The 23,926-nt window shown below is 42.5% G+C and overlaps 1 protein-coding gene across 3 annotated transcripts in view; it reads right to left on the bottom strand.

Annotated features, from left to right (window-relative positions):
* The window catches only part of RARB (retinoic acid receptor beta), a 343,635-nt gene that overhangs the window by 56,210 nt on the left and 263,499 nt on the right, over positions 1-23,926 (bottom strand). For all 3 annotated transcript variants that reach the window (XM_019536076.1, XM_019536082.1, XM_019536091.1), the window contains one exon: positions 19,146-19,287. In XM_019536076.1, coding sequence (XP_019391621.1) covers positions 19,146-19,287 — 142 coding nt within the window. The remainder of the gene's footprint in view (positions 1-19,145; positions 19,288-23,926) is intronic.

Here is a 23,926-nt window from a genome sequence, read left to right as displayed (position 1 = left end):
GGGACACCACTGAAGACGGTCCTCCAGGATGAGGCCATCCCATGAAGATTTTCCCCAGAACCGACGTCAGATGGATTGGCCTATAGCTATCAGGGTCATCACTCTTTCCTTTCTTAAAGATGGGCATCATGTTAGCTCTCTTCTAGTCATTCGAGACCACTCCTGAGTTCCATGACTCTGACTAGCCTCGCCAGAGGCACACTATGAGCTTGGCCAGTTCCTGTAGCACTCTCGGATGCAGGTTTTCTGGCCCAGTTGAAAACGTCCATATGACCTAAAAGTATCTTCATCTGCTCAGGGCTGATTTTACGTGAACCGCTGTCATTGCTGTATTCTCTGCGCCTCTGGACAGGTGACGAATTCTCGTCTGGTTTCAGGAATACTGATGCGAAGTAAGTATATGAAGGAGATCTGCCTTTTTACCGGGGTCAACTATGGGCTTCCCTTCCATGTTCAATAGGGGTGCCACAGTGGAGCTTGATTTTTTTCTTGCTCCCTATGTACCTATACAAGGATTTTTTGTTGTCTTTAATTTTGGTTGCCAGCTTGATTTCCATGCATGCTTTGGCTTTCCTTATCTTATGTCTGCAGACCCTGGCCGTGTGAGTGTACTCTGTTTTTCTTTTTGAGAAGTTCCCTAATGTGTCTACTGAGCCAGGCGGGCCTCTTGGCCCCCTTTCCTCTTTCTGACCGCACGTGGATGGCCTCTTTTTGCGCAGTGAGAATAGTCTCTTTGAGGAAGGGCCATGCTTCATGAGCTCCCAGGTCATCCAGTCGCTGGTTGCAAAGGGCCTTACCAGCTGGACTCCTGAGGTTACCAAAGGCTGCCCATCAGAAGTCTAGGACTTCTGTTCTGCTGGTAGAATGTCCAGCCTTTCAGTGGATGGTGAATCTAATCAAATCATGATCACTGTCACCCAGAGCACCTCTGATCCTCAGGTCACCTACTAGGTCTTCCCCTTTGGTCAGCACCAAGTCCAGAGTGGATTTACACTTAGTCAGCCCCTCCACACCCTGTGTCAAAAACAGGTCATCTATAGTTGCCAAGAAGTTGGTTGATCGTCTGGACCTGGCTGAATCGTCTTGCCAACAGATGTCAGAGTAGTTGAAATCACCCATGACAATCAAGTCTTTAGTACTGGGTGCTTTGGTCAGTTCCCTGTAGAATTTCTGGTTGCTCTCCTCTTCTTGGTGGGGAGGCCTATATTAGACTCCCACCATCAGGTCCCCCTTTCCCAAGCCCCCTTTATCTTGACCCAGGGGGTCTCAGGGGACTTCCCCCTGCCATCAAATGTAACCTGAAGGGAAGGGTACTGCTCTTTCACATAGAGGGCAACCTCTCCATTCTTTTTCCCAACCCTGTCTTTCCTATAGAGTCTGTAGCCTGGTCATATGTATCGTCTCACCAAGACTCTATCAATCCAATGAGGCCAAATTTCTTGTCTGCCAGAAGGAGTGCCAGTTCATCCTGTTTATTGGCCATGCTTCTGGCATTTCCATGAAGACAGCTCAGCTTACCCCTAGTCATCTCAGGTTTTCTGTCCCTCTGCAAGTATCTCTGGGTGTGGGTAGTATCTGGATGTCCCCTACATAAATGCCCTCCTCTGGGTCCTCTTGGTCAAAGGATTTATGCCCAGGAGTGGATTTGTGTTCAGCAATAGAATCTTCCCCCACTCCCCCAGGCTTGTCTAGTTTAAAGCCCTCTTCAGCAAGTCTGCAATTCTCGTGGAGAAGAGTTTCTTCCCTCTGCCTATGAGATGGATACCGTCTCTTGCATGGTGGCAAGCTGAATGGGAACAAATTACTACAATCAACTCCTTCTGCACCATACACCTCAATGCAAGACTGCCTGGGCTTTGAATTGCCAAACCATCTCCCTGATGTAAGCCCCACTGTTTCAGATGTGAGGTGCTGAGGTGTGCGCTACTATAGCTTCTGCATGCTTGAGGATGTGGCATGTCTACTGAGTCATTACTCATTCTGGACTGATTTATCACAAGGATTTCCTAGACTCCACTTTGATGACCCCAAAATGATCTCCTAGCCCAGGGGTTTTCAACCTTTTTTTTTAAACAAGGGCCCCCTTTTTAGTAAGGGGAAGGGGATGGCGAGTGGCCAGACATGGAGTGGGGTCAAGGCAAGTGGCGGCAGCATGACATCTGTGTAGCCCTACTTTTGCCCCACCCCTGGCCCTGTTCCTGTGAGGCAGTGGTGCGGGGTGACAGCGCTCTGTCCCTGCCCACCCCGCATACCCCCTGGGACCTTCAAAGTGCCCCCAGGGGTATATGTAACCCCAGCTGACAACCTCTGTCCTAGCCAAAATGGGTGTGATGTCTACATAAGCATTCTTATCGCCGTACCTTACATTCAGTATTTTCAACATTTTCTCCACATTATATGAAACCACTGAAACACTTGTTTATTGAATCAATCTAATAGCTGAAAGTGTGTACAAGTACCATGCTCTCAATGGCATGTAAATGGCATACAAATACCATGCTCTCAATGACACAAAGGATCCATAAATATGTAGCTCTATCACAATCACAAAGGGGACCAGACCCAATCCCACCATTTGTTTTGTGACTTTTATTACCCGTGTCACAAATTCCATAGCACCCAATGCATCCAAAGTGCTTTGAAAACTTCAATGAACAGAGTGCTGCTCAGATAAAAAGCCTTTGTGAGGGACAGGTCACAAAAAATGTGCAGCAGTATTTATTGTTATATACTCATCTCCTAAACCTTAATGCAAGGCAGAAGAATTTGCTAACCCAGAGATGCTGAAAAGGAAGAGATGAGAATAGCACTGCTAAATCTAGCAAGATGCCACCAGGGGACTATGAGCTCTCTTTCATTGGTTCTCCTCTCAAAATCTATTTGCTGCTGGCTAGCACATAAAAAGACATCTCTGTCTGTGACCTGTCTGATCCATTTGAAGGATGTGCCATGTGCTGGTTGTTTTGTAAGAGGTGGGATAATACTCTAGTCTCATTAACGGGGATCCAGGTTTTCTGTTTGCTGTGGAAACACATGGGAAAATGTGGCTCTTCTCCTTTAAAGGGGAAAAACTCAGGAAACCATGGGTTTCCCCTTGTAGGCTGGTAGAGCTCCAGGCTGCAATGGGCTGCCTGGGGCTGGTGGGGAGGGGAGCAGGAAGAGGCAATCACTGATGGCAAGCAGCGGCTCTACCCCAGAGGGGAGGTGGGACAGGAGGTAGCGTGGGTGGCCTGAGGGGAGTGACAGTGGCGGCCAAGCCATGGCAGTGGGGTAAAGCTATGACTCAGCATGCAAGCACCTGGTGATGGGAAGAGGCGAGGGCAGTGTGGCCCCCCCAGTCTGTTACTCCTCGTGCTGCTGGTGGTGTGGCTGGTATTGGAGCGGGTCCCAGCAGCAGCTGTGGCAGCAGGAAGTCTCACTGCCCTGCTCCACTCTCCCACACCAGACCCCATGCTACTGGGCCATGGAAGCAGCTCCTGCCTGTGTCAGTCTGGCCAGGCTGCAACCTCATGCTTGCTGTGGGTGCACAAATCTGGGGTGCTACATGACCCCCACTCCTCTTTACTGTGTCAGCGATGGCATTAAAAATCAAATGCCAAAGTATATAAATATTTACAATTTATTTTATTATAATGTCTGAGGCACTAGTAGGCTACCAAATTGTAAATATATCAATAAAACATTGTGTTCAATTGATATCTAGATACATAGTGGTATTTCATTTTAGTCACAGAAAAATGAAGATTTGGGGGTTTTTACTCAGAAAATTTTCATTTTTTTTAAAATTAGAGAATTTTGGATTTTTAAACAGAGAAAACCAGGATCCCTGCTCATCACTAAGAGTAATTCCTTCAGTACCGTTAAAAATGCTTTTTCTTCTCATTGCCCTCCACTTATTTCTCCTAATTTAGGAGTTTCTATTTTTATGTCTCATTTCTTTCCACTTTTAAATTTCCCCATTTGCTTTAATTATCTTGCCTCCAGGCTCTCAAACTTTATGCTGAGGTTTTCTAATGATTCTCAAGAAAGCACTTTAAGTTCTGATTTCAACAAAATTTTTAAAGACACTCTGAGTTATTTAATATTTTAATAAAAGAATTGCAAACACAAAATGCATCTCACTAGTTGCTTTTTATCTTTATTTGAAAGAGTTTGAAGGCCAAAAATTAAATTAAAAAACAACAAACACAAGCTTAAACATCTAAGTGTTACAGAATCTCTTTGTCATTTTAAATAGTTTCTAAAGCTTCCCATAAAGGATTTACAGTAAGTCATTCAGTAATCTTCAAGCTGATTTCCTTTGACCATGCAAGGAAAGGCAGGTGAAGGTGCTGAAGGTTGGGGTGAGTTTCTCAAATAACTCAGTTTCTCCCTTCAGTGATAACAGAATGTCCTGATGAAGTTCAGTCTCTAAATACAACCTTCAACCCCAAAAGAATGGTAAAAATAATAAGACCCTGTAAATAAAATCTAATTTTTCTGAGGAATTTTTAAGTTAACATTTCATTTGCTTGCAGGAGTAAAAAAAAAAGAGAGAGAGAGGGAGGAAAAGTAGGTCAGCATGTTTCGTTCGCATGTCTTTCTGACCGCATTTAAGGTGTCTGTCAGATGGCTAATCAAGCTTATAATCCACAGTAAAAGCATGTTTGCATTCAGTTGCATTTTTTGCCAGGAGAAAGGCGGAATTCCATTTAACTCTGAAATTTAGGTGCGCGCTTGAAAACTCAAAGAATTTCCTCATAGTTATTTTTAAAAATCCATTTATACCTGCAACGACCGACCTGTTACATATTCAGGACACTGAGCCAGAATCCCACAGATAATTAAATGCTTATCAGCCTCAGGCACTGCCCGTAGGACTTAACACTATAACTTTTTCAAGTCAGCTTCAGAAACTTCTTTGTGCAAAAGAAATAGGCTTTTTATTAAACCTAGTGTTAAAAGTTGATAGTTTTCATAAATATGCAAACACGCTAACAAATATTCTGGGAAAAAAGGGCAAGATAGACCAGATCTCTATAAGTTCATTTTAGGTTTATCAGGGTGAAAAAAACAATCCTATGATCTTTCCTATATTTGAGTCGGTTTTAGTAACACAGTGTACCATATGTGCATGCCTTCTTGTGCTCCTGTGTTATTTACTTTAACTTAAAAAATCCCCTGAACTTTTCACACGAAAGCTGAAAACTGAAGGTCAATTATTCCAATGGGCTTCAAGACAGGCAGATAAGGAGTCAAAAAACACAAACAATGTTATTTTTAGTGCACAACCATAAAGTGAACAGTATCCCAACAAGGAAGAACTTTGGTGAAGCTACAGTCAGCTGATCCATCATCATAAGGGTTTATGATGATGGTCTTCTGAAACCATTCAGCTAGTCAGTAAAATACAGTATGTAGGTCTAACAGTACATATGTAGCAGGATGGGGGAGGAGGTGAAGGGAAAAAAAAAATCACTGGGCTTTTTTCTACATATTTGGGCAGTCTATAAGGATGTCAGATTCCAAGCAGCTACCTTTCCACTCTTTACTATTAGTGTGGGAAGTACTGGCCTCAAGGATGGCAAGTGTGGCATTTCTATCCTTTGCCTTCTAGATGGGAGGTCTATGCCATGCAAAGGACCCTTTGCCAGTGAAAAGAAGAATCTCAAAGTTTTACCAACACTGTGCGCCCATGCCATACCAGTTTCTCTTCCTGAGAAAAGCATGAATAGTAATACTTTCATTCCTGAAGTGTTAACGTTAACATTTACTTCAAGAATGTATGTGCTGTGAATTTCTGTGTGTGTCTATTTAATTATCTCAAACTTTCACTTCTCCTGAAAGTTGTGTGGGGTTTTTTTGGAGATTTTTTTTTTTTTTTTTTTAAACAGTAATTCTGTCAATTTACCCTACAGGATAGAAAAATATATGCAAAGGCAAGATACATTTTCAGGCCCTGGAATTAAAAAAACGAGCAAAAACATTATTCTGCTTATGAGTGCTATTTCAGAGGTCAGTTGATAGGGCCCTACTTAATTCAGTCAGACAAAGGAGTTTTTGCCACTTGGTCATGGTACGAAGAGCAAATTTCATGGGCATTACCCAGTGGTCCTGTATCTTGCTGCTGATTGGTGGAGGTCCTGGGGAGGGAGGAGGGGTGAAGGAGCAGCTGCCATATTGGCTGCTGGCTGCCCTTTGTGCGGCTCCATCCCTCACTGTTCATTGGCGGAGAGGCCCCAAGGAGGAGGGATGATGGGACAGCCACTAAGGCTGTGTGAAACTTTGGCAGCCATTTCATTTTGGAGGTGTTTCAGACAATTTTGGTGCCGGAAACACTGAATCCGAAACAAAATGGAAGGCTCCGAAACATCTCCAAAACAAAATGAAACCATCTGAAACATTTCAGAAAATTTTGGAGTTTCAGAGCTGGGCTTGCAGGAAAACAGAAGCTAGGAAGCGGGAAGGGGTGGAAGGGGGAGGGCCTGCTCTGATATTGACATCTGTAGCTGGCCAGTGTCTGCGATTTGTCCCTGAGGTCCCTTCCAATCCCAGTGCTCTGAGGGAGGGACGGCAGCCTGCTGTCATCCTGTGCGCAGATCTGGGGGCCCATGCCCTGAAGCAGGAGTCTGACACAGCCCCGCAGCCCTCCCGGGAGGTGTGAGCCCCTGAATCTGCATGCCGGATGACAGCAGGCTGCCGCTGCCAGCAAGTGATATGCGTTTCACTTTGAACAGTTTGAGGTGCAGTTTCACAAAACTCTCTGCACCTATCTCTTTGAAACTTGGGAGGCTTTATGCCCTCAGAAGGTGCTAGCATCCCTGCAATGGTCATCTGAATCAGGCAAGAAATGACAAAGTTATAGGCATTTTAGTGATTCCCCATTATAGCCTATGGCCAAATCACCAAAAGTGTTGAAACTCTAAAACAGATTTGGCTGAATCAAAACAGAACAGTGATCTGAAACACCAAAATGAATCACTGTCCCTCCAAAATGGCCAAATCCAAACAGCTGTTTTGCACAGTGCTGGCAGCTACCATTTTGGAAGATGGTTGCCCTTCATACCGACCCACCACCCAGCACCTTCCCATCCTGGATGGGCTGCGAAGCAGCAAAGACTGCTGGCTCCCACAGGGGAGCCAGCATTTTATTTTTATTAAGCTTTTTTTCCTTAAGTTGATTTTGCAGACAGCTGCAGATTTTGCGGTTTCCGCAAAATCGCAAATTGAGTAGGTGTGCATCAATTGAGTACAGTAGTGAAAAAGGTTACTATATTGCTCATTCTAATTTTAATAAGAGCCTTTTTAACAAAGTAAGGGAGAAGTGCTCATCTGTGGTTGGCAAGAACTAGGATTTATGGATGCAGACAAAGGCTGCAGACACAGTGTACAAGATCTAGTAATTTTTGTCTCTATGACAACATGGATACTACGGCAGAGAGCAATGAAAGGTTCACCACTAGCTATACCTTAGTGAATAAGCCTCTGCAACTTCCAGCTGAGGACATGTAATCAATCTTTGTATAAGTTATCAGAGTCAATCCCTTATACTTACAGAGTCCTCCAAAGAAGCAAGAACTAAAGAGGGAAACAGCGTTCTTGAAAACTACTATTAATATTGCTAAAAAGAAGCCAAGTTTTAGTATTTTTCTACATTTTAAAATAAATGGCTCTTACTATTTCACTTGGACAAGAAATTATGTAGATTCCTAAAGAAAAATGAAACCAAAACATTCAAGAAATTAAGTTTTAAAGGGGGAGCAATAGAAAAGACAGCAGTATGGCCAGTGTGCCTTGCAGTGTCCCCTTCTTTCCCATGTTTCTCTAGGACTGTACTCCAGAGGTCTGGCCTGCAGGACAGGAATCTCATTTTTCTCCCATTTCTCCCTGAGTTCTGACCTGTGCTGCAGTCATCACAGGAGACCCTCTCTTCTCCCCCTGCATTTTGCTTCCCAACACTATAGCAGTTCATTCCTTGTCAATGCACAAATGTCAGTTTATTTTTATGTTTATCACCAGTACCTCCTCACCCTTCCCTTGACATACTGTTGTCTACCCTGAGCTAAGATGCATCTTGGAAGATGGAAGCAGGGGCAAAGCATCTACCAAAAGCTCATCCAGGCAGCTGCTGAAACCCCCCCGAAGGAGTGCTCACTGACTTTGATTCCAAGCTTGAAAAAATGTTTTCTCTACTCATGAAAGTAGTAAAGGGTGCGACATGATTATGTAATGGCTTAATGTTAGAGTTTTCTAAATAACACCTGAATGGAAATTAAAGAAACCACAGAAAGTTAGAGCTCAATCTACTTTCTTTTCCCCCAAACACTTGAAAAAATAAAGATCAGACTAATTAACAGGCTGTCTTGACTTGAGTAAGGTTCACAAATCATGCTGTGGTTGAGAAGTCAGAAGTGAATTTACTTAGACTGCATAATGAAAGGTGCCAATAAATGGTTCAAGTGGAGAGTTAACACAATAAAAAAGTCATTTTTTATGTTATTTTCTTTAGCAGTGTATTAATTGTCGCTTGAAATTCTTTTCTGAAACACAATGAGCTGCAAATGAATTCATGGGCTATTAATCTGCTGTACATGGCACTGGAGGGAAAGCTCATTAGATGAGTTGATGCAATTACTGCTATTACATAACCATCCTCACAGAACATAGATTGAATGTTATTATTCATAATTTACTCTAAGTTGCTCCTTTAAACATTAAAACTGGCACGTGAAAGCAGTGCAAAAATCAGAAGGGAAGGCTAAAAGGCAGACCTCAAAAGAGAAAATAACGGGATCTGCTTCTCAGGAGATCAGATACCACCTTGATAGTAAAGATGTTTATTTAACTATGGGAAACAATGCAGGATCAGAGGAATTCTGGTTTCTAACACTAAATTTTAATTTTTTAAACCTAAACCATGACACTATTCAATATTAGCATCAAGGCAATAAAGAACACGTTATCTATAGTCAGAGACTGACTTTGACTGACTCTGCATTTCTATAACACTCAAACAAGGAACTTTAATGTCCGCTTTGTTCTTTCACAAAGACCTCTGCATCACAGACACAGAAGTGTTTTGCATTTTAGTTTCTGAGCCTTTGCTATTGCACAGATTAAAAAAAAATTGACCTTAGTGAATTGGACCCAGAGGTAGCCCACTGTCTTTGAGCTCTGTTTTTCATTTCAGGGGAATTATCCCAGTAGGGATTCCACATCTTGAAAGCACTTTACAAACATTAATTCTCCCGACACTCCTGTTAATTAGCTTAATAACCTTATTTTATAAATGTGGGGGAAGGAGGGTAAATTAGCCTGCCAAAGAGGGCAGAAGATGTGCTTGTACTCAACTTTTGGCATTCGAATTCAAGGCTTTCTGACTCCCACTTCACCACTTGGACCACAACTTCTTTCTTTAAAGTGGGTTTTCCTTAGTCCTTTAAGGATTAATCTACAGTTAACTTTAGCAAGAGTAAGGATACTTTAGCAAGAGTAACATGAGGGTTTAATACACTTTAACTTATGAATACTGGGTTATCTGCACATGGAATTAATGCGCCTAAATTTATTGCACAGTAAATTCAGGAGCATTAAACTGCCCCCAGGATATTTACCCAGATCAAGAACAAACTGAGGCCAGAGAAGCAGCCTAGTCCAGGGCTGCTCCTGTCCTGCTCTGCAGCTGCCACAGGGAGCTCCAGACTGCCCAGGGGTCAACCCCAGGCTGGCAGAGGGCTCTGGGAACAGTTCTGGACTAGCAGGGAACTCGGGGGTGGGGGCTGTCAAAAATGAGTTTTTGACAGCACACCAAAACTCATCGAGTGGCCCTCCAGCTGAAATAATTGATCGGTCCTGACTTGCATTGTGTCCACACAAGTGTTTATTTAAACTAAGGACACTTTAATTCTAAAGATGTTAATACAAAGCACTATTACATACCTGAACACTGTTTAAGTGGAACTCTAAATTGAATTGAACTGCCTCAGAGCTCTCTGAGGATCAGAGAATCATACAAAATGAGGACTGGAAGTGAACTCAGGAGGTCATCTAGTCCAACCCTCTACTCAAAGCAGCACCAGCCCCAACTAGATCATCCTAGCCAAAGCCAGGTTTTGAAAACCTCCAAGGATGGAGCTTCCACCACCTCTCCAGGTAACCTGTTCCAGTGTTTTACTACCCTCCTAGTGAGAAAATTCTAACATCGAACCTCAGCTTCCCTTGCTACACCTTGAGACCGTTGCTCCTTGTTCTGTCATCTGCTGCCATGGAGAACAGTCTAGCTCAGGGGCAAGCAATTATTTTGAGGGGAGGGCCTCTTACCAAGTTTTGGTGAGCTGTCAAGGGCCACATGGGTAGCCCTGGCCATTGACAGCTGCCCTGTCCCCCAGTCGCCATATTGGGAATGGAAGTCCCACCCTTTAACTCTTGACCTTTGCCACTGGAAGTCCCTCCCCTTGACCTGGAATTACTTCTTTTGAGAGGAAGGGTGCTGCAATCTTGAAACTGGAAAAAAAAAACCCAAATCATATACAAAAAGAAAAATCTACTAGAACTTATTTTAATTTTATTTAAAATATTTTTGCACTGATTACATGTGTTTGTAAACTGTATTAGAAGTGATTGCATAATAGCTCAAAATACAGTCCTACTTCATACTGTGTGTAGGGGGTAAGGGGGTGTGGTTGAGGAGTGGGTGAGAGAACCATCCTGTTCCTCTGCCTGATCTTATCTGACTTTCCACTTGGACTGAGGGAGGGTGGGGAACAGCCAAAGGATCGCCAGGCCAGAAACCACAGAGGCTTCTGGTTGGGGGTTGGGCGTTGCTGAGGGGAGGGGAATGGGAGGCTGGGGGTAGGGTGGAGCCAGGTGGGCCTTGCTGCTCCACTGCTGGGTCCTGCTGCCGGTGGCACCTGTCATCTTTGACAGGCAGTCAGGGGCAGACAAAAATTAATTTTATAAAATTTTTAGGGGCCCTGCAGGCTGGGTAGAATGGCCTGGCGAGCCAGATGTGGCCCGTATTTTGCCTGGCCTGGTCTAGCTACATCCTCTTTTAAACCTCCCTTCAGATAGTTGAAGGCTGCTATTATATCCCCTCTTAGTCTTCTCTTCTCCAAACTACCGTATTTTTCGGACCATAAGACGCACTTTTTTCCCCCCAAAAGTGGGGGGAAAACGAGGGTGCGTCTTATGGTCCGAAGGTGTGTGTCCTGGGGAGACGGGGCGGAGCTTGCCCGCGGAGGCGGTGGAGCCCGAGCGGGACATCCGCCGCTTGTTTAGACCGGAAGCCGGCGCCCGTGCCAGTGGCCGGGAGCCGGCAATAAAGATGGCCGGCCGGAACAGACGGGGCAGGAGTCCGAAGGAGGGACTCGCTGCCGCGGAGACTGAGGCTCCAGGAGGGGTGCGTCTTATGGTCCGGTGCGTCTTATGGTCCGAAAAATATGCCCAGTTCCCTCAGCCTCTCCTCAGAAGTCATGTGCCCCAGCCCTCAAATCACTTTTGCTGCCCTCTGCTGGATTCTCTCCAATTTATCCACATCCTTTCTGTAGTGGGGGAACAAACTTTGGCAATTGCACTTTGGCAATTGCCAAACTCCTGACCAAACTGTAGTGGGGGACCCCAAACTTTGGCAATTGCACTTTGGCCTTCCTGACTTTATCCCTGCATGCCTAAGCAATGCTCTTATACTCCTCCCCAGTTAGTTGTCCAACTTTCCACTTCTTATAAGCTTTCTTTTTGTGATTTAGTTTACTCAAGAGTTCCTGGCTAAGCCAAGCCAGTCTTCTGCCATACTTGCTAGTCTTCTTGCACATTGGGATGATTTGTTCCTACACTCTCAGTAAGGCTTCTTTAAAATACAGCCACCTCTCCTGGACTCCTCTCCCCCTCATACTTGCTTCCCAGGGGATCCTGCCCATGAGTTCCCTGAGCAAGTCAAAGTCTACTTTTCTGAAGTCCAAGGTCCTTATTCTGCTGCTCTCCATCCTTTCTTTCCACAGGATCCTGAACGCAATCATCTCATAGTCACTGCTGCTCAAGTTGTCACCCACTAGTACATTTCCCACCAATTCATCCATGTTTGTGAACAGCAGGTCAAGAACAGCATGGCCCTAGTTGGCTGCTCCAGCACTTGCACCAGCAAATTGTCCCCAAAACTCTCCAAAAACATCCTGGATTGCCTTGCACTGCTGTATTGCATCCCCAGTAGATGTCAGGACAACTGAAGTCCCCCATGAGAACCAGGGCCTATGATCAGGAAACTTCTTCTAGATGTTTGAAAAAAAGGTTCATCCACCACTTCCTCCCGGTCTGGTGGCCTACAGCAGACACCCACCACAACATCACCCTTTTTACTCTCCCCTTTAACCTTAATCCAGAGACTTTCAGCAGGCCTATCTCCAGTTTCATACTGGAGCTCTGTGCAATCATATGGCTCTTCTACATAAAGTGCAACTCCTCCTCTGCTCCCCTGCCTATCCTTCCTGAACAGTTTGTACTCATCCATGTCAGTGCTCCAGTCATGCAAGCTATCCAACCAAGTCTCTGTTATTCTAAACACATCATAGTTTCATGACTGTGTGAGGACTTCCAATTCTTCCTGCTTGCTTCCCAGGCTCTGTGCATTTATTTACAGGCACCTAAGGTTAGTTGTTTGCCTCAATTTCTCAGGAAGTATGAGAACACCTCCCCTATTACCCACTCCTGCTTGCTCCTCCTCCAGGTCTTCCGCTTCCCCACTTGGGCTTTGGTTTCCATCCCCCCAATGAATCTAGTTTAAAGCCTTCCTCACTCGGTTAGCAAGCTTGTCTGCAAAGGTGCTTTTCCCTCTCATTGTCAGGTGGATCCCATCTCTTCCCAGTAATCCTTCTTAGAATAACATCCTATGGTCAAAGAAGCCAAAGCCCTGCTGGCAACACCACTTGTGCAGCCAGGTATTAATCTGCAGAATGTACCCATTCCTGCCCAGGCCCTTTCCCTTGACTGGAAGGATCAAAGAGAATATGACCGGAGCCCCAGACCTCCTCACCATTGCACCCAGAGCCCTGTAGTCATTTTTTAGCTGCTTAGGGTCTCCCCTGGCAGTATCAGTGGTGGCCACATGGATGAGCAGCATGGAGTGGTAGTCAGTCAGAGGCCTAGATGTACATACCCCACTACTGTGGGGTATGTACATCATACTGCACCATATGTATACTACTAAGGGGGCATTTTGCCAGGCTCAGGAGGGACCTATGAGATCAGCATCTATAATATGACATCCCACGGCTTAAAGCCTTCACAAAGAGGCCTAGGAAAGGCAGCATCTGCTGTACAAAACCTTTCTTTAGCTTAGTTCCCAACAAAAATCTAGGCGAGGGGGTCTAAGAAGGGTAAATTTCATGTTATAAAGCCGTTTCTCCAGTACCTTGCTAGAAAGAGCCTACTGTGGTTAAAGCAGTTTAGCCCAGCTTCCTGTATATTCTAAATTGTTCCAGACCTCATTGTGTGAGGATATGTGTGCTTATATACATGTTTGCTACAGAGTTGCATTCCATGAATGAAACCATTAGTGTGCTTTTTTCCCCAACACCTGAAGTCAAACCAGGATGATGTCTCAATATTAGTAACTGTCATGTAACAGAAGGGCAGAGGTCAGTTTCCTGAAGCTTTGGCACATAGTGAGATATTGTCTCAGCTTTAGCAGACCTCTGCATTCAGCAGCAGCCCAAAATTCCAGGTAATCAGAATTAGGTCTAAATCCTATTTTACTTTATGTTCTTACAATGCACATGACCATGTGTGTAACTGTGGTTTTCAGTACTTACATATAGTTTGGGATCATATTATGCCTTGAGGCAAAACAGAATTGCCCTACATGCATACTTGCTAGAAGAGAGGGAGGGAAAGGAAGGGAAAGGTAACACAATGGCCTAGGGGCAAGGGCATTTGCAAAGGCACACCCAGTTTCTAGGCACCCTTCATCTAGAGGGGGTTAAACCATCAAGTCACATGTTTGGCATAATGAAAGCCTTCCTTTGAAGCTGAATTGCACCTTGCATTAAATACATTGGCTAAAATGGAGATCTCTAAGTCAGATTAACTTTCCTGAGTGTTGCTGTGCAGCAGTGAGGAAACTTTGGCTTCACTGAGAGCAAGGTCTCAGGCTGGAACCCTGAGCCCCCTCCCATGACAAGCAGCATCCATCTTACTGAGCCATACACCCTCTAGTAGGGTGTCTTCCTCCTGACTCAACATGTCTAACTTGTTGAGGGGATACGGCTAACTTCAAGGGGATGACAGGAGAAGGATCTAATTAATATCTAACCCTGGTGGTTAGGGAACTTTGCTGGGATGTGGTATATACACATTCAAATCCCTCGTGGGAGATGGGGGAATAAAACCCAGATACCCTTGGGCAAGTACTCTAGCCACTAGGCTACTACACTAAAGCATGAGAAGGCCTGCCCCCTTGTCCTCCCCATTTTAGGGCTATTACCTGACCAAAATGTTGGGACTTACCTGGGCCACCCAATTTTGCTGCCAAGGTGCCAGAAAAAGCATAACCCTACTGAGTATGCTCAGCTGACAGCTAAATGCTATACTGCAAATTGTGCTTAAGTGGTGCCCAGTCTCAGCAGAGGCCTCTAAGCATCACCATCTCATACATAAAAAAGTTACTGTAATAGGGGCAGGACTGCCCCTAAAGCTCACACATTTCATGTCACTCCCATTGAAAGCACTGAAAATTACATGTGAAGATAAGTATTTCTACACCTACTTTAAAGTAGGGACAGAATTAGTAAATACAGAACCAAGAAGCTTGAGTGTATTTTGCATAGTGGAAGTCATAGAACCACAGAAAATTAGAGTTGGAAGAGACCTCAGGAGGTCATCTAGTCCAACCCCCTGCTCAAACCAGGACCATCTCCAACTAGATCATTCCAGCCAGGGCTTTGCCAAGCTGGGTCTTAAAAATCTCCAAGGATGGAGATTTCACTACCTCTCTAGGTAACTTGTTCTAGTGCTTCCCCACCCTCCTAGTGAGAAAGTTTTTCCTAAAATCCAACCTAAACCTTCCTTGCTGCAACTTGAGACCACTACTCCTTGTTCTGTCATCACTGAAAACAGTTTGCTTCCATCCTCTTTGGGCACATCTACACATCGCTGTATGGCAACTTTGCTACAGTGCTGTGCTTTAGTACTTCTTTTTGGAAGTACTAAAGCATGGTGCAATATGGGCAGTTACTGCACTGTGTGCATGGCACACAGGTAACTTTGGAGCATGCTGCTATGGCAACATAGCTGGCGATCATGTGTAGACACAGGTGATTGCTGTCACCACCTTGTAGTGTGTCACTATGTCGCCATAAGGCGATGTATAGATGCATCCCTAGTAACCACCCTTTTGGTAGTTAAAGGCTTCTATCAAATCCCCGCTCAGACTAAATAAGCCCAGTTCCCTCAGCCTCTCCTCATAAGTCATGTGCTCACGCATGTTTGTAGGTCCCATATGTAGTTAGGGGAGGGGGAAGCTCACCTTAATCCTTCTTGAAAACAGAACAATAACACAGAGTGGGACAGAGCAACCCAGGCCAACAGGGAGGATCTGAACAGTGTTAGGAAGTAGGAAAGAAAGAAAGAGAAAAAAAAAGAATCTGGTGACTAAATTCCTCCAGAATTTGTATTCATTCCCCCTTTGCCTATGGGAGCAGGCATTTGGCTTCTTACTTTCAGATGTCCACCATGACTAACTTCCCTGTTCAGGGCTGGTTAAGTATTGTAGGCTTGTTTTTCTACCCAGACTCTGAAATACCTTTATCATACTACAAAGCAATTTAGCTTCAGCCAGAACACAGTAAAATGGTAAAAGGGAACTTTAAAAAAAGTGATATCCTTAAAAAGACCCTAATAAATGTGCCTCTATTCATATAAAAATTTGAAGAATTCAGCTGAAAACTAACCAGAGCCAACAGAAAGCTTATCTAACTCTATTCCCACTATGCAGTTGGTCCAATAAAAGATTTCACCCTAAGAAATCCCCGCCTCTCTGAAAACTGGAGGCATTTATGGAATAAGACTGGATTAAAGAGGCATATTACAGCTCAGAAAGAGATAAAATACTACTATTTTTTAAACGGCCAATATTTACTAGCTTTATTTCTCATAGTTTAATATGTGGGGAAGGACACTACTGCAAAAAGGGTGTAAAATGTTACCAACCTAAAAGACCCTATTTCACACTTCTTATGGTAGCGACCCTAGGGCAGGGCAGAGAAGCTAGATCCCTAGGTCAGTATTGTGCAAAATGAGTGTGTGGATAAATGTACCTTTCTGACCCTTCAAAAAAGGAAGGGGAGTTGCAGTATGGGAGCCTGTATCAGCTGTTATGAGTCAACTGTTATGTCTGCATGATCCTGTCACATACAGAGCTAAATAACTCTAATTTTGATTGTTGAAGGCAGGGTTAATGCTGAAGTGGTATCATGACATAAGAATTATAGCAGCATCTAGCACAGGGTTGGGTAAAATGCAGCCCGGGGCCTGGATGCAGCCCACCAGGCTGTTCTATCTGGCCCACAGGGCCCCTAAAAATTTTAGAAAATTAGTATTTATCTGCCCTGGGCTGCCTGTCATGCAGTAAGCGGCCCTCCACCCAAAACAATTGCCTGCCCCTGATATCAGTATGTTTTGATATCACCATCATTATTATGTCTGTCCATACACTTAGGACTTCATACATTTTGCACTAGTGTAACTGGGGACACCATGTGCCAGGCAGGGAGGCATGAAACCTTTAGGCACCTATATTACTGAAGCACTGTTTAAGTTCATGGTTTCATAGTTGCTAGGGGCTGGAAGGGACCTTACAGATAATCTACTTCATAGTTCCAGCCACGTTGCTTACCTGAGTAAGCCCATCCCTTTTCTTCTTCTCCCCCAAAGCCTCCATGCTATTAATTCAATTCTGAAGTAACTACTAACAATGCTTCAGATGGAAAAAGAAAAAAAACCCAAAAAAACTGGATTCTTTCAATTTATAAAGGTCCCAGGCAGGAAAAAAGAGATTGGCAGAACATTTAGAGGCATGAGTTCACATTTGTGTTCCTGAAGCCTGACATTTTAATCTAAGTGGCTCCTAAGAATACACATATTAGAAATCTCTATTCCCTACCCCTACCAACCTTTGTAACTGAACAATTAGTCAAAAGTTTGGCTCTCTGTAGACTTTGCTGCAAGCTAAATGTTTACTCTGATGGAAATTTGCAGCTAGAGTTACACATTTGGGAAGACTGTGGTTCATATTAGAAATGTTCACTCACCTTCTTTGACTCTAGCGTTATAGGCATGCTATGTTTCATCACATGGATGCCAGAGATCTCACTGCATGTAGAACAGCCTGTTTTTCAGAGTCTTTGTATTGGACTGGAATCAATTGGAGATTTTGAGATCTGTTTTGCTCTCACGTCCTATATAGAGCAGCAAACTCTATCCTTCAAGTTTTAGGTAATTTTAGAAAGAGCTGCTTAAATTAGTTCCCTGGTTTATGCTACAATTTGTTTATAATTCTCTCATCAGTGTTGTTATTTTTTCATTAGGTCTCTCCTGGAGGATTCTTGTGAGTGAATCGAAGAATGGAAATGCCATCTTTTATTTTCTAACTCTGCCATGCATATACTGTAAAGAGTTTCTATGATGGTTATTATGAATTTATCTTGGGACTTGATCTATTGAAATCAGCATGAGCTGTAACTGAGGAAGGACATACAGAATGAGCCCACTATGTACATTATGTGCACATTCATGCTAATTAATACATTACCTGCATCATTACGTATGTATGTACAAGTGATGGACCGCAAATACTTAAAATTATATTGTTCATTTTTCATACAGATTGGCTGGGAGATAAGTCATCCATTACACATACGGCAACTGGAAAGTTCAAACTTCTAAACCTCGGCCATTTTTGGATAGCTTATGTACAAAAAAACTTTATTTTTTCAAAAAAGGGATCATTTTTTGCTATCACATCAAAACCAAATGGGAAAATTGAAAAAAGAAGCCCTTCTTGAAAATTTGACAATAAGCATAGCAACTATCAATTAATATAGCTAAAGGGAGGATCAGCAATTCAAAAGTGAAGAACAGAATCATAAGTTTAACTCTGTGATTCTCAAGGTTCCCTTTGGAAAATACCAGCTCTTAGTTTTCACTCAGTTTTTGACTATAAAATAAAAAATAAAGCAGTTCTTCTGTGACAAAAAACTCAGAAAGACCACAACAGGTCAGAATGTTTTGGACATTATGCATTCCTATTTGAAATCTCTTGGTTTATCTTGAGAAACACATGTAGGTGTTTGCACACCTAACAGTGCTAACATTGAGCAGCACTATACAGCTCTGTTAAGAGATTCTCACAGCATCTTGATAGAGAATCACTGGTCTAACTGAACAGGTACTAGCTAAGGTACTAGTAACAGCAGAATTTACTAGAACAGAGAAAATTAATAGAAACAAATCAATGTTTCTTCTTTGTATATTCACTTCGTTCACCTGGCAGCACTTTGTGCATAGTTGGAATCACAGGGGTTCTCTGTTTGTTCCTTCAGTAGGGAGCTACCTGGTAACAGCTGGTGAAGCTGACAAAGAAGGGAGAAAAAGCACCAGATAGGTATGTGCAGAAAGGAAAAAAAAAAAAGAAGAGGAAAGAAATGAAAGGACTTAGGTGTGTTGGCATTGGTGCTCTTATGCCTACTAAACAGCATTTCTAGAACATAGAAAGAGTAAGATAAGGCCTGTTGTAAAACCTTAAAAAAATCAATTTATAAGAGTATCCTAAAAAAATTAGGACACGCTTATATTTAAAGTTAAGAAATTTTTTTGCAACTATTTAGTTGGTCTAATAAGAGATATCGCCTCTATCAAGAGTTCTGACTATTTAAAGTTAAGAAATTACAGAAACATTTAAGTTGAAAGTGTGGTTTTAATGTTTTCATGCTAGCTCACACAAGTAGTAGATAATGAAAAAAAATACTATTTAGGTTTCAAAGTCAGTTTGCCTGAAAAAAGAAAATCAGTCCTTTTGTGTGAACGATATATACTACCTTCTCCCGACTGATCAGCATATATTTATATAGACATCAATATAATGTAGTATTAATGACAAAATGTTTCTAGAAACAACTTACATTCTTTGGACATTCCCACTTCAAAGCACTTTTGTAGTCTGCAGTACTGACAGCGATTTCTAGTGACTTTATTAATAACACAGTTTTTATCTCTATGACATGTGTAAACCATGTTCTTCTGAATACTTCTTCGGAAAAAACCCTGCAAGCAAACAGAAAAAAAATACTGAAATTAACCCCTTTCTTTTATATACTACCACATCCTCTTAAACTGAAGACACAAGAACTAAATTAGATCTGCATTATTATTATATTAATATGATTTAACATATTAAATCTAATATTATTTGTTTGAAGCAAAGGGAGCATCTTTTATACCAAAAAAAAAAAATCTACTCACTTGCAAGGCAAAAACATCTAAAACTTAATAGAAGCTCTCAGAAACGGGGAGAGCAGGTAACTTTTAGCTTTGGCTTACCGATTTAGTTATTAAGTCTAAGCAATGGCCCTCCTGACTAACTCACTAAAAATAAACTTCCTAATCTAGTATAGTACAGTTTATTCCAGGCCAAGAAATCTGAATTCTGTGTATTATTGACCATATTCAAGTTTTTACTGGACATAGAAAAGGTGAAAGGACTTGCTACTCCCCAGAACTTCTACTGTTGTACATCTACACATGGAAGATTTCCAGAATCAGGTTCACTACTACTCTGAGTCTAGAAACTCTCTCAAATATGCTATTTTGAAGCTACATTATATAGACAATAATATCTGAAAACCCATGCATTTGAAATGTTACCAAACAGAAATCAAGGAAACAAAACTGAAGGTCTGGTTCATACTAACTGCATCTTTCAGATGGACTCCTATTGTAAACAAAAGCCGGGAGGGAATTAGTGTAACCTCTGCTCTCCTCTGAGCATATTACCAGTAGTTTGAAAGCAAAGGCAGAAAGCTCTAAATTCTTTATATTTTCCTGGAAACCAGACTATGCATATGCCTGCGCATGAAAGGGGCAGGAAAAAGCTAGAAAATACAAGAATCAAAGACTCTGTTATTTACTGATACTCATTAATAAAGGTTAATGGGACTTCTCTATCTGCATCAGGTGAAGTAAATATTTCCGTACTGTAAACAGTTCTACATAATCTCAATATGTAGAAACAAGACTTTACAGTTCAGATATCCTGATAAAGGATGCATTAGAAAAATGTCAGAGTACTAATTAACCTTCCTTCTCAGATTTTCAAGAGTGTTTTACTGCAGGGCTAATTTTCAGTCAAAACCATGGCAATATAAAGGAACATATTGCTACATATGCAGCATTTGCTGGAGGGTTTGGGGAATTCATGTTCAACAAGCCATAGGTTTACAGCTGATAGAGCAAAGTGAAATATAATCACAAGGGCTAAGGGCAGAAATTACACATACACTGGTATAAATGATCGAAAACCAGTTCAAATCTGTAATGCAACAGGGCTAGGGACAGAAGTTACATATAAACCAGTTTAAGTCATCAGAAACTAGTTCAAACCTGTAACAGAACAGAAGTTGAGTGCACATAAACCAGTTTCAAAATAGGTGAAACTGGTTTAGGATAAACCTGGTTGAATGTAGTATCAGACTTAACTGACTTAGGTCAAACCAGTTTATGAAACTTCTGTCCCAGACCCCTTCCTGGTTCAAGTAAAATCACAGTCCCTCACCATGCTTTCCAGCCCTGGGCTGGGCTGGGCTGTCTGCTCCATCAGAGAAGGGTTGGGGTGTGGGGATGAAGCTGAGATGGCACTTCCCCAACCCTTGCAAACCTGGCTGTGGTCTGGGGCCAGGGTGGGGGAGTGGGGGATTAAACTTCCCTTACCCTGAGCTGCCCTGACCTGCTAAAAACTTATTGCTCACTGCAGCTATGGACTACAAATCCCAGAGGTACCTGGAAGCAGGAAGAAGTAGTGGTGGACAGCCCTGCAGAGTCCTCCAGCTGTAATTCTGGACTGCAAATCCCAGGGACCTTGTGGGCAGCAGGAAGATGAAGCAAACACACAGCCCATACTGGCTACATGCCAGACAGCCATACTTCAGTGCCCTTCTGGCCTGAGCCACTGCAGGTTGTGGCAGCATTTCCTGAATCAAAAGTAAATGTCTCTCCAGTTGTTTCTCAGTTTAATCTCTGCAATTTAGACTAACCTGCAAAGACTGAAGCAATTCAGCCTTGAGCTTTTTGACTGTCTGTACTTAGACCAGAAGTTCAGTACACAAGAACCACTTTCAAAATGGCCAAAACCCAGACAGATATATTATCAGACTTAACTGATTTAGGTTAAATCAGTTTATTGAACTTCTGTCCCAGATCCCCTTAAAAGTCAAGTTAACTCAGTCCCCCAGCAACCCAGGATGCTTTGCACCTCCTCCACAATTCCCCTCTTCCCCCCACTTGCAGGGTGGCAGGGCTAGCCTTGGCCCAAGTTTCCTGCTTCAGTCAAGCAGGGAGGCATGCTCTAGTGCTCCCTGGCTTCTGATCTGGGCCACTGCAGGCTTGTGTCTGCATTTCTGGAATCAAAAGTGAATGCCTGTTCACTTATTTCTTGGTTCAATCTATGCAGTTAAGACTTATCTGTAAAGATTGATTTGATTCAACCTCAGGCTTTTTGACTATCTGTACTCAGCCAAGGGGTACAGTGGTAGTTCTGCATTTAAAATGCCTTTGTCCCAAGATTCATTCATTTTGGACCATATGAAAGGGTCTCTTAACAATAATTTTAGAGACAGATAAGTAGCCCGATGTTAAGAAATCATAACATTAACAGTTTGCTATGACTAGTAAGGAGTATGATCAAGAAATAGAGAGGCAGATCTACATAGTGAGGGCTGCTTATGTATTCCTTGCACATCCAGAGTACTACTGATGCTCACATTATGAAAATAACTCCAATTCTGAAAGAGGAACTGAAAATTGGTTCCTTAAATATGTAACCTTTTGGGACTTGAATGGGAAGGCCTCCTTTTGAGGTTAGTTCTTCTGACTGCTTTTAGAAAGCGTTTGATACTATTGACAGAGGTGAAAAGCTTGTTTTTTCCTTTAAGCCATCCACCATCTTCATAAAAGCTATTTACACAAATAAATATTTAAAATATATACCAATGTATGCGTGTTGTGGCCATGTACTGTGTTTATGCAGTTAGTTAAATTTCCTATTTGAAAGGTTGCAAGAGAAAACAGGGCAAACATTTTCTACCCCAGTTGCAAAGGAATTGTGTGTTTCTTGGCTTAACACAATATTTATATGTTAACCACTGAGGAGAGATATCACAATGATAATGTCCTTTTATCTGGGTCCCATTCAATTATTAATAGAATCAATTCTTCTAATTAGAGCTGTACAAATAATTGATATTTTGATTTTGGTTTATTGGTTGAACTGAGGTAAAATATATATTAGTTTTAACCTATAACAAAATATTTCTATATTTTAGAAAGCACTTTAAATTGAATTTTGATCTCAACAGGATTTTCTGTCTGAAATAGTACAAAGTGCAAAGAATTTCTGTTGACCTACTGCTGAATTTTTTGGTAAATAAAATATTGGACTAAAAATTTCACCAAACTCTACCCTCTGAAGAATGCACTGTTATCCCCAATTTACTGATGTCACAAAGGCAGATGAAGTGACTTGTATAGTCACTTAACAACCTCAAAATGCAGTCAGTTAACAATGGACTCTCACTATAGACTAGTTCAGAGCTGGCATGTGTAGTAGTGGAGTTACATATCCTATTTTCCCCTCAAAGCATATATATGGCATTTTCTGGGTTTTTTTTTTTCCATACTATAGTGCTGTACTTCAGTGGCAGCCAATATTTCCCCCTAAATTGAGGGTATTGCTAACTCAAGCTCAAACTGGTGAAATCACATCTCTGCCACTCAAGGAATGATATTATTTACACTAGTAGTGTAGGACTCACCCTGTGCCCAGTGCCCCATGCCAGATCTGGACCAAGTGGCTGCTCATGTTCCAGATCGGCAGGACCAGCAGTGATGATGGTGGGACTGGCAGTGGTTATGGACATGGCAAAAGCAGTGGGAAAAAAAACCTGCCCGTTAGCCCCCTGCCACTGACTGCCATGTCAAACAGGGCTCTCTGGCCTTGGATTCTGTGGCAGACCAACCTCCACTCCCAAATTCCCTGGCTTACCAGTACTCTGGCAGGTGGGATGTGGAGGGCTGGATCAGGCCCACAGGCCATAGTTTGACACCCTTGGGTTATATAGATTATGCAAACCAAGGAGCCAACTGCTCTGTAGAAAACAAAAGCAATACTGAATGCTGGAGTTGTCTTTCTCCTCAGTTAAAAATAAGTGAGATACTAGAACAATAACACCATCAACACCATAAGAATACAATATGGACTGTAAGTCCTTTGGGCCAGGTGATGGTTTATGTCTGTGCGTGAACAGACCTAGAATGAAAACCAACCAGCAAACATAAGAAAGTCACCCAATCCACATAATAAGGGAAACAAAAACCAAAATATATCAGCGGTACACAAAACGGACATTATAGCCATTTGACACCCATTAACAGGTCACTCGTTCTGATACAGGTTCTGTTGGCCCACCAGATCTAAATGACCTTTTTAACCTGGGGTTTAATTACAATCCATCAAGAAGAAAAAGAAGAAGACTGACTCATTCCTTAATACGGTACACAGGACTAGGATATGCAGCCAAACAGAAAAAGGAGATCCAACTCCAGAAGGCAGCAACTCTCTGCAATGTATACACAATACTTGTATCCATTACCAGTGCAGAGGGCAGCTAAAAGACCAAATAGGTATGCAGGC

Source organism: Crocodylus porosus, unplaced genomic scaffold (genome assembly GCF_001723895.1).
Source record: "Crocodylus porosus isolate Cpor-Errol unplaced genomic scaffold, CroPor_comp1, whole genome shotgun sequence".
NCBI lineage: Eukaryota > Metazoa > Chordata > Crocodylia > Crocodylidae > Crocodylus > Crocodylus porosus.
Note: the sequence above shows the minus strand (reverse complement) of the source record. Positions and strands in the feature narration are given on the sequence as shown.